This window comes from Gekko japonicus, unplaced genomic scaffold, assembly GCF_001447785.1.
Source record: "Gekko japonicus isolate JY-2015 unplaced genomic scaffold, Gekko_japonicus_V1.1 scaffold332, whole genome shotgun sequence".
NCBI lineage: Eukaryota > Metazoa > Chordata > Lepidosauria > Squamata > Gekkonidae > Gekko > Gekko japonicus.
In genome coordinates, this window is record NW_015177015.1 from 1,236,649 (window position 1) to 1,250,764 (window position 14,116).

At 42.0% G+C, this 14,116-nt stretch overlaps 1 protein-coding gene across 1 annotated transcript in view; it reads left to right on the forward strand.

Annotated features, from left to right (window-relative positions):
* LOC107124280 (low-density lipoprotein receptor-related protein 8-like) overlaps positions 1–14,116 on the forward strand; it is a gene marked incomplete at its 3' end in the record, with an annotated part of 212,174 nt that overhangs the window by 171,389 nt on the left and 26,669 nt on the right. The window contains exon 4 of the mRNA XM_015427700.1: positions 5,446–5,574. Within this exon, the coding sequence (XP_015283186.1) occupies positions 5,446–5,574 (129 nt within the window). The remainder of the gene's footprint in view (positions 1–5,445; positions 5,575–14,116) is intronic.

Below are 14,116 nucleotides of genomic sequence, written 5' to 3' on the forward strand. Positions count from 1 at the left end.
GGCGAGCGGCTCGTCGCCGCTGCCGCCTCCAGGCCATTGACGCAGCGTGCGGCTGCCGCCTCCCAACCGATGGCATGGCAGCAGCTTTGAGCGGCAGCTGGCCGGCCAAAGGTTGACGGAGCGCATTTGGCTCATGCTGCGTCTTACTCAATTATATATAAGGGAGAGATTGAGATAAGAGCCAGATAGGAGGCTCTAGAGTGGTCTGTTTTAAATGCTGGATATCGTGGTGCAAATTTCTGTCAACTGATTAGGGATCTGTCAATTAGTGTATCTTCATTGTAGACTCAGCCCCATAAATGTAAGTTGTTACCTGAAGGGGATAATAAGTCATCCGGAATTGTGTATTTAGCAATGATGTTGGATAGTGTGCTAAGATGGGCTGGGTCGTTAGTTTGCAGAATATGGAAGCTAGAATTACTAAAAGTGCTTGTATTGGCTAGCTGATGTTTCTTCCAAAGTTTCAAGATTATAACATGTGCATGAACCCTTATTGAGGGTAAGCCAAGCTCAGCTTGCATCATAGCTGCTGGTGTCCCCTGTGGGAGCACCAAAATGCACCTCATAAAATTATTTTGGATTATTTCCATCTTGGTAAGGGTTTGATCTTGCCATCCCCATACTTCAACACCATAGAGTATGATGTGGCTTACGTATTAGTGTTCTGGTTTGTGTCCCAGACCCAGCATTAGGAAGCACATTTTTATAAGACTTTTAGGGAATATAGTTCTGAAGGTACCTGCTCAACCTGAAGATTTAGGGTCTTCGGGGTCTAAGAGCAGAAGTCCACAGTGCAATCCTAAACAGAGTTTTACCCTTCTAAGCCCACCCATTGGCTTAAATGGATTTAGAATGTGGTTAGGATTGCACTGCACTTTCTGAGCTGCAGTGGGAGTGCTAATGCTTTATATTGAATGATAGGTTCCATTAGTTCAAGCTGTGTTTGTGTTCTGCTTCTAGCCTGAGGATTGTTGTCAGATATCATTTAGGTCACTTAATGATTTTTATGCTGTTTTGATAACCATAGTGGGCTTTTGGCTTGTTTTAATCATTATTATTGTTGTTGTTATTTTTTAAATGTATTATATTACTTTTAACTATATATAGTGTAGTGAATGGTTAAAAGCCCTGAAGCTGGCAGTTGAACTAGTCCAGCCTCCAGAACTGTTTTTAAAGTGTCCCTCTAAATACTTATCTAAATTGTAATCACAGCAAAACACTTGCCTGCTATTTTCTTGTCTCAGAACAAGGATGATGTTAGAAATTCTTGACATGGTAGTGAGAAAGCTGCCTTCATTGTTCAAGTTAGTAGCAGATTTCCACAAAAATGGGCCTTTTTCACGCTCCCAGATGCTGTCTAGCCTGCTAATGAAACAGTCTGTAGGTTTCCCATAAGTAGAAGTTAGTGAATTCCATTTTGTGCAGGCGTGTTGAGTACCTGTATGGTGAGAACCTGACAAATGGTCTTGTGAAAGCAAATCCATTCTGCTATCTCTCGTTTTCCTAATACATAATGCTTCTGTGCCTGAAAAGCTCAGCAGTGGGCACAAGAGGAAGCCAAGCAGTGGGGCGCCAGTCAGGCTCTACGATTTCTGTGAAAGAATTTGTAGTGTTGGTGTGTAAAGAAAGCAAGAAGAATGAACGGGGGCCATTGGCTGTGGCAAGTCAATGGAACCGTCTTGTCTTCTCTCTTGTCTCTCTATAAATAAAGCATTGTTGTCCATCGTTGGCATTTGTGCTTCATTGTGATAAATTGGTCTTGATGTGTCTGACATTTTAACCGAGTTTGTTCAATGTTCTCTTTTGGGGAAGGCCGCCTCTCTGTATTTTGCATTGACATAAACTCTCCAGCCCTGACAGCAGTCACTATCGTGTATCAAGTTAACTGTGCATTTCTTCCCAGGCCAGTGAAGATCAGTATAAGAAAGGAAATATTTTGGGCACAAATAAAAAAGTTATGAAAGCAAGTAAGCAGAGGGTGGTCTTCACCTGTGATTGCATTCCATGGCTTGCTGTCATTAGGATTGCCTCAAAGATACAGACCAAAATATCCTTGGCCATTTTCCCCAGTATTATTTGCTTTGGTTTTGTTTGTGTATTTGCACAAGTTGGTCACTTTTCACACTGTAAAAGGGCTACGCATGAAAGTACAGATTGGATTAGCTTATGCTTAGCTGCCATTTCCACTCAATTCCCTGGCTAGAATTAATGAATGATAAGTGGAATCTACTACATGGATTTTTAAAATGTATCAGATTACTCTATTAATTAGATGATTAACCTCATGTCATATTCTCTCAATAAATAGGATCCTCCTTTCATTCCATTTTTGTTTTGTTTTTTAGATGCTACTTGTCCAGGTTAGGGTTCAAAATAATACTGAGACATACATCCGTCTTGTCAGTTTGCTGTGTTTCACTGTTTTTTTTCATATTCTCATTGTTTGTCATCGCCCCCCTTCTTTTCAAAAGCACAAATTCTCTGAGCCACTTCACCCTCAGGCCTTTCGGACAGTGAGAGAGAATTTTGTTACAGAAACAGAGAAGACCAATTCCTCAGAGTCTTGCCCTCAAATAAATACATTTTCATCTGAACAGCTGTTTTGTTTCTTGTCCATTCCTGCCAGATATTGTCATTTCTTGGTTCTTTTTTTTCTTTTTTGGCCAGAGTTGTAGGTTAAGAGTGCAAGTTTATAGAAATTAAACTGCTTACATGTAAAACTAGGTAAAGCTTCTATTGCCAGAGTGTATCCAAATATGATATTATGCCATGGTAATAAGGGGAAGCAAAAGTAAAATACCATTGCTGTGGCATTCTGATTATTTCAGCTCTGATGAGGCGAGCAGTTCAAGCATTCTTTGTATCTGGTGCTTGTCTCCCACACATGTTTTCTCCTACATAGGCAGTCTCAATAGGAAAAAAAACCCCAAACCAAAACAAAAGGATTGGCCTGGAAAGAAACTAGAGGTGTATACAGATACACCTCTAGATTTTTCCCAGGCGAGTCCTTTTTTGTTTATATATACGTGTATTAAGGAGCTGCGGTGGCTCAAGTGGTTAAGACGCTGAACTGCAGGCTGTGGAAGGTCGGTAGTTCAGCAGTTTGAGACCCAATTAGTGCCACATGACGGAGTGAGCTCCCGTCTCTAGTTCCAGCTCCTGCCAACCTAGCGGTTCGAAAACAAGAAATTGCAAGTAGATAAATAGGTACCACTTCTGTGGGAAGGTAACAGCGTTCCGTGCGCCTTGGTGTTTAGTCATGCCAGCCACATGACCACGGAAAGGTCTTCAGACAGCGCTGGCTCTTCGGCTTTGAAACAGAGATGAGCACCGCAACCCTGGAGTCGGATTCGACTGGCTTTCGAGCAAGGGAACCTTTACCTATATATACAGTAATATGTATTTACCAGGAAGTAAAATAAAAAGTAATTGAGATCTCAGGTGCCTACCACCCTATGTACTAATCCTACCACTGCTCAACAAAGATAGATGTCATATTTTACTCTTCACTGTTTGCCAGAGGTAAAGATCCAAAGAGTCCTATACATGACTAGGATGCAGGTTGGCTCCAGTGAGCAATTGGTGCACGGATCACAGATCTTTCTTGCATTCCCCTCCCCCAGCAGTCCTTCTGACCCCAAGAAAGTTGATTCCTGGGGTTGCAGAATCCTCATGCACTAACAGTCGTGTGAGTGAGGGGCTGCACTGAGGAGTGGGGAAGCACAAGGTCTAACAACACAAGGGGAATCAACTTTTCCTGGGGTTGGAAGGCCCTGCTGAGGTTGGGGAACACGGGAAAGTCTACAGTTGCCAGCACCTTCTGCTGACATATTGCTGGATGCAGCCCAGTGTTTCCACACATGCACTGGCGAGTTGAGAATATTTCTTCTGACTGCATTCCCTCACAGCATGCCATAGCCTGTCTGGAAGTTCCCTAACCTTCTGGAATAGCTGCAGTGTAAAGGGAATCTAGAAGAGCTCTGGTATATCCACAGTTCCTTGGATACAAATCTATGACTGTGATCCAAAGAGATGTATGCTTATTTAACCCAGAGAGGCGTTCTACTTAAGCATATGATTATTCAGAACTTGACCACTAGTAACCATTACAAAGTAAAATGTAGTACCTGTATTTGTTGAGAAGGAGTAGGATAACACATAGGGAAGAATGCACAATGTATGAATGTTGTAAAAGAGAACCACATACCAATTGTGATCAGCTTCATAGATTTCTCCGTCCTTGAGTTTTTGTTTTGTTTTGTTGAAATCTGTTTCACATTCCATTTCGTAATCTTTTTTCTCCAGTCACGAAAGTGGCCCAGTGTATTTCAATGTTGTAACTTCAAATATATATATTTTATATTCAAATAGCATGTGTAAATTTGAGTTTATTCTGGTGGCTTGGCTTGGAAGTTAACGTGCTTTTGTAAATGCAGTACTGGGCTTCAAATGTGCCAAATATAAAACAATAAACTCCCAAATGTTCCAGCTAAGTAATGTGCATAATATCTGGGAAATGAAGCAGCAATTAAAGTGTGCTATGGTGTTTTAATTGCACTTTGTTACTAAAGCTTTTGTTCTAACCTTTGTATGAAAAATTCCTGTTGCTATTGAACAGTGTTGGATTTGACCAATGAAAATGTATTATGGACAGGGAATAGAAAAGTATCTTGCTGGGGTGAGTTTCTTATTCTGGTTGCACTTTTGTCGGCAGAATGAATAGAGAATGGCTGTACAACTTTGATCTCTTAGGATATTGTCACCTATAAAATAGTAAACAATGTCCCTGGAGTACAGGAAGTTACCACTTACAGTTTGCTTTCTGTAAACAAAAAGCATCCAGCATACAAAACAACCCCAGAAATCTACACATTTTGCAATTGCGTACTTTTTCTCCCAAGATCATTTAACATTTTGGGGTACAAAAATACCCTATGAGTTTATTAAGAAAACATTGATCCAGGGAATCATTTTTATGTGCTTTGAAGAGATATGACAAGCTAATGATGCCTCCTGCTAACCTGTAACATATTCCCCACAAAGAGGTACGTTGGGATAGAAAAATTCCCCAATATACAAAAACATAAAATTATTAATTTTAGATGTTTTCCTTTAAAATTCTTGAAGGTTTGTGTTAGTTTTCTATATCTTTGTAAATGAATCACACTGCTGTCAGTTATTCAGCATACAAAAGGGGAGGGGTGAATCTATGCAAAAGAAAACTCTGCCTTGTGTCACAGTGTGTTTTCAAAGTATAGATGCCTTAGTTCTGTGAAAAACGATGTCTTCTGCCACAACAAACAACAGTTTTTAGCAAGAATTGTTCTACGCCAAGGAATTTGGCTTGGAGTAGAAATATACCTGAAATGCAATACATATAAGTTTTTTTGCAGGGTTGTTTAATGTCTGTTCCCCTTTTAAGTAACAGGTGTTTTATTTTTGTAGCCAGACAACTGTGCCCAGCCGAAAAAATCAGCTGTGGAGACTCCAGCAACAAATGCATCCCTTCTTCCTGGAGATGTGATGGGGAGAGAGACTGTGAGAATGGAAGTGATGAGGCTGGCTGCACCAGTGGTAAGTCTCAGTATTACCATTATTTAAACTTCTGTGACTCCAAACCGGTACTTATCTGACAGCAAAATGCTTTATCCCTCCTGTTTCTCTCATACACCTGCCTGCCTTCATCAGTACATGCGTAGTGCATTATACAGTGGAGCAGGTTCTTTATCTGCTAAAATCCAAAATAGTACAGAGGGGGAGTAGAGGATAATCTTGTACTGACGTTGATGCAGGGGGAGTCAGTGACTCTCAGTCTGCACTGGCCTCACACACGGGGGGACAGATTAGTAGGGAATGAGTATAAGCTGCAGACCCTTTTCTCTGTCATTGGGGTGTATGGGGTTGGATTCAGTGATGCTTGAGCAGGAAGGAATGTGTAGTTAGCACAGCCCTGTTTGTGCAAACAATAGAGAAAAAGATGCAGCCACATAGTGCCTTAATATAATTTTTCATGAAAAAGATGCAGCCACATAGTGCCTTAATATAATTTTTCATGAAATAACAATGTACACATGAAGTAATGCAATGTACAACACATGGTTCACATGATTTAATTTAACTGGGTTTTCAAATTATATCAGAAGAAATACATTTTGCTATGTCTTGTGCATGTGGGAAGGGTAGCAGGGATACAATCACTTAATGCTAGTAGACAGTAAGGAGTAAGGGCTAGACTACACAATAAGTTTGTTAGTCGGGGTTTCCTTGACCGAACTCACTTTCCCAGCAGCACCATGGTGAACTTACTTGCTCAAATGCCACAGGAAATCAATTCAGGTTAGGACTGCAGTGCAGTGCTGACTCCAGAGTCAGAATGTATAGTGCATAACAATAAATACATAACGGGGGGGGGACTTGTACCTTGGAAACACTAGGGAGAAAAGTAGGGTGAGCGATTACAAGAAAATGAGGTTGGGGTTGAGTCAGTGACTTGGAGCCCACAGTAAATCTCTGTTGATTCTCCCTTTCCAGTTCAGGTTTTAACTAGCTTGACATAAATAGTGAATGCCCTCTGTATTTTTGCTGATAAGATTTGTAATTCGCTCTGTACTTCCTAAATTTCATGGTCTCTTGGCCTTGCTGCTATTTTTTCAAACCTCCTATATCTAATGACGGCTTAGTGAGGATCCCGTCATTGCATCTGCAGAGTGAGCTGTTGTCCATGAAAGTTTGTTGGAATAAAATGTTGTTAATCTTTTAAGTGCCATGAGACTCCTGTTTATTTTATTTCTTTCGGGATGAAGACAATGTCTCAGCTGTTTAAAACTCAGAAGGTTTGCAGAGAATTGATGTCAATCCTTTCTGTTATCCAAATCTGATATAATCCCTCTAAGTTTATCTACTGATACTCGGTTCACATCCTATTTCTTCTCAGTTTAAAATCTTCTTCATCCTTCCTCTCTTATCTTTGTGTTATGCTTCTTCCCAACTTGGGCAGGAAAAAAGAATGTTACGGCTCCCTCTTGCTCCTTCCTGTGTCTGATTTCCCACCCTTCCTTTTATCTTACTCTCTAAAAGGTTCATTTGGAGTTATTACACTGATCTCTGGAAAAGTGAAGCCTTCCATCATATTAAAGCCTCCTGTCATGGGGGGATTACCCTCTGAGATTCTTTCTCCTCCTGCAGACTCCCAGTGCAGAATATTGCTGCCACTGTTTGTGTGTTGCTTGAGCTGGGCACCAGGGATAGATTGGGCGTCCTTCCGGTTTACCATCTACCTAGCTTGCTGCTGGATACCCTGTCTGCGCTGGTAGAGATAGTCTCTAGCTTGGGCTGGAGTCTCCCAGTTTGTTGGTGTTGGTGGATTTCAACGTCCACGTAGACACACAGCCACACTGACCCACGCTTCTGTAATCTTGAGGCTAGATTGCTGTATTACATGCTATATTTTCCCAACTTCCCAACAATAAAATATTTCATATATTTCAATTGTTCCCAAAATTTCAGTTGGGGAGCAAAAGAATCCCCCCCCCCCCCCCACCGGCTTCAAAATTTTTGGTAATTTTACATCTCTGACTACAACTCCTTGTGGAATGCCACCAGTTCAGAAACCCTGATTCTCCTGAGAAGCCAATGTTGGATAAGGCAATGGTCCATCTAGTCCAACACTCTGTCACACAGTGGCCAAAAATACCAGGTGGTGCCATCAGGAGGTCCAGCAGTGGGTCCAGGACACTGTTGCCCCCCACAAGCACCAAGACAGAGCATCACTTGTCCCAGACTGAGAGTTCCTGTCTATACCTTGTGGCTAATAGCCACTGATGGACTTCTGTTACATATCTCTCCTATATTATAAAAGAGTTTTGGGTGCCAGAATTCTAAAATGCACTCCTTTAGTGTTAGGCCGAAAAAACTGCCACTCGGAAGACACTGGCTGGGTTCATTGGCTGCTTTGTGCAGTCCCGCCCAGCGTTGCTCTTTTTCTGTGAAATGACCCCTGATCGAGGTTTATATGCTTACAGTATGCTAATGAGCTCCTAGGCTGTTAGCATAATAGCTCATTAGCATATGCCATGCCCCCTGACATCACCGGAAGTGATGTCAGAAGGGGAAGCAAAAAGGGGGGGATCCAAACAGAAATTAGTCACCCTTCCCAATTAATGCTTGTATTTTTTAAAAGATCATTTTTTTTACAATAATAAAAATGGGAGCTCAAGCGTCAGATCTGAGACCCAAGTTCACCCGGACCCACATAGCCGTGAAGAGTACTGAGCAACTTTGGGCCAGTCTCTATTCCTGAGCCTAGCCTACCTCACAGGGCTCTTGGGAGGGCCATACAGAGAAGAGAGAGAATCATGTACAGTGCTTTGAGTATCTTGGAGGGCAGATGGGATAAAATTTATCATAAAAACATACTAAATAAGTAAAATTAATAATATAATTATGCTCAGGGCCTCACCCTGTTATTCCAGAATACAAGCAAATAATATACTGCTCCACAAATCTACCAGTACAAATGCAAGAAATGCCTTTGCCTCCACAGAGGATCTGCCCATTAGCAGCCACTCATAACAGTTTTTGCACAGATTTGTTTACGTGCAAAGCAGTGCACATCAGTCTGCACCGGGGAAGGATGTCTGAATACATTATTCCTTGCTTTGTAGTGTGCTGTTGCAGCTTGCCCTGATTTGGGGCTCTGCAGCTTCTCTTCCCGTGAAAGTACCCTCTGTATGCTGAAGCTCATAAATCATTCCGTACTGGGCAGACATTGACTCCAGTTTCAACTTAAAGTTGGCCATTTGTGTAATCTTTTCTCCTTCTCCGAGTTCCCTGCTTACCTTTTGCAAAGGTCCATTTGGCCATTTTCTACAAATTGTGAGGCTAAGCACAGAACTACACATTACTTTGGCAAACAGATATTCCCAAGTACAAGAAAGATAATGTATTTGTAGGAGGAAATCAGTGGGCGATAAAAGGGAGTCACAAAAGAATGGTGAAATCCTTCCCATGCCCATGGGGAGGGCACTTGCAGGAGAGACCTGGAATGTGGCAAAAAGGGATAAACGCTCTTCTCTTGCATGCCCTTCTCCTCTGAAGCATCTCCCTCTAGTCCCACTTTAGTGTTACAAAACAAACAATGTTAGAAACACCATGTTTGCCTAATAATACACAGATGAACCACCAATCAGAAATCCAGCCACAGCTCATTATACAAATTCTGATGGCTTAAAAACCATTGATCTTTCCTGATCATGACGACCATCTTCATGATCAATGTCTCAGATGTCATCAGGCTGTTGGCCCTTTATCCCCCGGGTGAATACTGACCACCTAGTACCACATGGTAAGTTAGTAGTTGATAAGGTGTCTGCCTGTATTGTACTGAGCTGCACAGATAATTTCACCATTCTTTTATGACTGATTGGCAGTCTGTAGAGGAATATCAAAAACTCATTGGAAATCTGCAGAGGGATATTCAAAGCCTTGCTCTCACTTAGCAGGGCAATACAGTTGTCTGGCTCACTGAGTGGCTGCAGCATGTTGTGGTGGGTCTGTATTCATCCAGTGAAGGTGGGGAAAAGGCGTCTTGCTTCCTAGTGTCACAGTATAGTCTAGAAGCCTCTCTTTCTTTCTGAGTACCAGGTAATCTGATTTTAAGTGCTCCCATGAACCATCCGATCGTTAGCTTTAAGCAATAGTTACCAAAAGCACAATGCTTCCTGCTTAATTCTACTCCAGAGACAAAACCACCTGTAGCTCAGTGGTCTCACAGCTGAAATATCCATATTATTAATGTATGCATCTCTCTCTATTGATCTATGGAGTTAGGCATCCAAAGAGATGTTTTTATCTGGGAAAGCTGGAAAGCAGCATGGGTTTCTTCAAACAGAAACAGCTTTGGCTTGATCTTCCTAAACATATCTCTTACTAAATCTAGAAAGATAATTAATCAGAATCATCCTTCTCCAATGCATACACACACACAAACACACACACACACAGAGCTGTTGCAGCAGCTACTCATTCAGATCAGAGAAATATTGTACAGTCTTTTACATCATATACTTATTGCATAATTTTTAAAAGGGCCTTAAAGTGCAGCGAGTGGATGATTCCTCTGGGGGATTGTCCTGCTGTACCTATTGAAGGCAAAGATAAGTCAAAGTGCACCATTGCTTGGTGGTAGCCCAACCATGTACTTGTTATTCAGTGCAGTACATTCGTTCCCATGCACACTAGAATCCTTGCATCTTCCAAAGTATTTCTGTTCTTGCCTGAGGAAGAGAAAACTTCTTTCCCATGATCTTTTTTTCTCCCCTCTGGTAATGTGAGTTCCTTCTGCAGTAATCAAAAGACAGCAAACATGATCGTATGCTCTGTGATGGGTAGATGAAAGGAGGCCTACTTTCTCCCATGCTTGCTGTAAAAAAAGGTTGCCAATCCTATCATATTAATAGTGTAAGCAATGTTTTCTAGTCTTAAGGTCGCTCCATTGGGTGAAATTTCATATATTGAAACCATTTCCATGTCAGCAATTTCATGGATCCCGTATGTTGCTCATCATTTGGAATTAAAAGCCTGGGCAAAAAAAAAAGGCCTTGCAGCATCTCCTAAAGATGTCTACAGATAGTCATGCCCCTCATCTCCTCAGGACGCCTGTTCCACAAAGTAGGAGCTACAGTGGAAAAGGCATGGGCTCTGGTTAATGCCAGATGGGCTACCTTATATGGGGGAACATCCAGTAGGTAGCGGCCTGAGAACAGAAGTTGGTGCATGGGGACATATAAGAGGAGACAGTCCTTTAAGTTTAGATATGTGAATCAATTGCTATATCAGTCTTTAAAGGTCATAACCAGCACCTTGAACTAGCTAACCCCTGACAATAATCAGGCTGCTACATTCTGAAAACCAGCTGCAGTTTCTGGTTGTCTTTAAGGACAGTCCAATATGTAGAGTGCATTACAGTAATAGGTATAGTGAGAGAGTAAAGAATCAAGGCGCACTCCCAAATTCCTGTCTGAGTCGAGTGTAGAAATAAAGACCCCATCAAGGGTTGGTAGAAGTGGCCACCCCAGTGGTCCAGGCTTCCCCTGCCCCATAATCTCTGTGTTAGATGGCTTTAGCTTCATTCAACTCTCACCTAGCCATTCCACCACTGCATCTAGGCAGGAGGCCAAGACCAGAATTCCGGCTACTGGTTGCTCCTTAAATAAGAAGTAGAGCCGGGTGTCATCTGCATATTGATGGCTCTCCACTCCAAACCTCTTGACAATCTCTGGCAGAGGGCGCATATAGATGTTAAATAACATTGGGAAGAGAATCAACCCCTGCGGAAGTCCACAGGTCAGGGCTCACAGTGACAATCTCTCTCCACCCATGATTACCCTCTTGGACCAACCCTGGAGGAATGAGGAGAATCGGCTCAAGGCCATACCCCTCACACCTAGGGAGGCCAGGCGGTTGACCAGGACCAAGTGGTCTGCTGTGTCAAAGGCAGCAGACAAATCCAACAGAATAAGTAGCACCATCCCACCTGTATCAAGGTGTAACCAGAGATCATCAACCAGAGCTGTCTCAGTCCTGAACCCCAACCAGAAGCCAGAGTGGAAGGGATCTAGGGCAGATGTCTCATCCAGGAATTCCTGGAGCTGTTCAGCCACTGCTCACTCAATCACCTTTCCCAGAAATGGGAGATTATATACTGGGTGGTAATTGGCTAGGTCCCTCTCATCTAACAATGACCTTTTCAGGAGGGGTGTCACCACTGCCTCCTTGAGGGAGCTAGGGAATGAGCCCTGGGGAAAGTGAGAGATTTACAATGTCTCCCAAGGCTCCCCCTACCTCTTCCCTGGAGGCTTTCACCTACCAAGAAAGGCAGGGATCCAAGGAGCAGGTAGTAGGCCACACAGCTGATAGGACCCTGTCAACATCTGCCTGGGAGAGTGGGTGGAAGGAGTCCAAAAATGGACCGGATTGCGTGCACAGGGCCCCGAGATTCCTACTGACTCCAAATCTGGCAGCCAAGTCTTGGTGAAGGAGTGAGACTTTGCATATTGAAGATCTCATTCAACAGCCTCATACTGATATTGAGGAGCATGTTGAAAATCTATTGATGATACTGAATCCCACCCAGTTGATTCTGCTTCTTCAGTAGAAACTGTTTGTGTGTAATCAAACAGGAAAGACCAAAAACACTGAAGGGCTCCTTTGATCCGGCTGAAAGGAAAACCTCTTTTTGTCTGGCTTCGGAGGAACGGCAGAGTGGCTGCAGGTGGACTATCCATGTGGACCTTCCACCCATAACCAGTATTGGCAGGAGGCAGAACTAAGCTTTGCCCTAATTTCCTCTGCCCCCTTTAGGCTCTTTAAAGATTTTCTTTTCTTTTCACAGCTGAGCCACACTGCACTTTTACAGCAAAGGAGGGGTGGTTACTGGGCTGTAGTGGGGCCCAGCACAGTTTCCATTGTGTTGGTGCTTCTGGGCAGATGCAGTGGAGAGAAAAAGGAGATAGATGGGGGCAGCACTAGCAAGAAGAGCAGGGACAGGCAAGCAGAGGCTATTCTACTCACTCGCATGCTGAAAATTGCTGCTGCTGCTGCTGCTGCAGGGAATCTGCCTCACACATTGCTTGATATTCCTGTGTTATGTTATGGAATTGGAGACTGAGGGGGGAAACCTGAGTTACTATGGGCTCTCCAGGTGGTCTGTGACTGAACCATGATTTGAACTTGAGGCTCTAGGATCTAGCATTCTATTTCTCCCCCATTGCTATACTGTTCATCCTATCCACCTTAAAAGGGACTTTAGTAGAGAATATCTCTGTGAGAAAAAGACAAGAGCACCTGCGTCCCTGTTTGAATTTCAGCAAGAGCACTCTAACAAGCTTTTATAACATGCATTTTTGTTTAATCTGTGCAATTTAAGAGTCAGGCAAAAGGCTTTGTAAATGTATGGTTTTGCATTCAATTATGACAAAACAGCTGATATGTACGTACCAAAGTCAGTGTCTGGGTGTGACTGGAGCCAAACACAGAGTCATTTTTATTTTATCTTCTTTGTTCTTGTGAATCTCCAGGATAAATCTGAATATGGGTTGAGATATATCCTAAAGAACAATGAGGATTTCCCTGCAATGTCTCCTGCTTCCTAAGGAGCTCTAATACTTTAAGTAGTGATCAACTAGCAGCTGTACGCAACGTTTAATTTCTGAATAGCCAGGGCATAAAGCATAAGCATTAATCCTTCCAGCTGTCCGGTACTTAAACAGCATGTAAAACTGAGGGTATGGCATTCTTTCATAACCTTTATTTATTAAATACTTTTGCTGGGTAACCCATGCTCTCACCCCTCGGGCAATCTCCATGATCATTTTAAATTCGTTCATGTTCTTTACCAGTAACAAAAACTGAAATATATTAGAGGAAAGCTGTGTCTTTTCACTAGGCAAGCAGACTCTTGTAATGGTTTTTAGTATCACTAATGGCTTCAGATAAATTTTGGGGATGACAAAGTAGGTTCTAATTTCTGTCTTCTATACTGGGATCTTTCCAATCACAAAATTCTTGTATCAATATTTAAAGTTATAATGGAAGCATTATTTATATCACAAGGAAAGAGACCTGGGGGCTGTTTATGTATTTATTCAGACTTGCTTGACAGCTCACAGTTTAAAACAGTAAAAACAATAAAAATATTTATCTATTTATTTATAATTTGGACATAACCCTAACCCTATCCCTGAGTACACAGGGTTCTGGGTGAACAACAATGAGAAAAAATCAAGATATACAAAGGATGAAATGTTTTTGTTTCTGATTTGTGTTTATATGGAAAAAGAATGTGATGGTTCTTGCTTTAGCATGATATTGTTTATTATACACTTAGGGGTGATTTTCTCCCTTTCCCTCTTTCCTTTTCTTTATCTTTCTTTCTATGATTTCTCTCTCTCTCTTCTTTATTTATTTATTTTTTGTTATAAGTTGATTCTTGATAAATGAGAACCCTAGAGATGACTAGAAAAACAGCTTTCTGGCTTTGTCTAAGAGAAAAGTAAGTTCTAAAGGTTCTGAAAGCCTGGACAAGACAAATAGAATCATTGGGATAGATAGAAGCAGA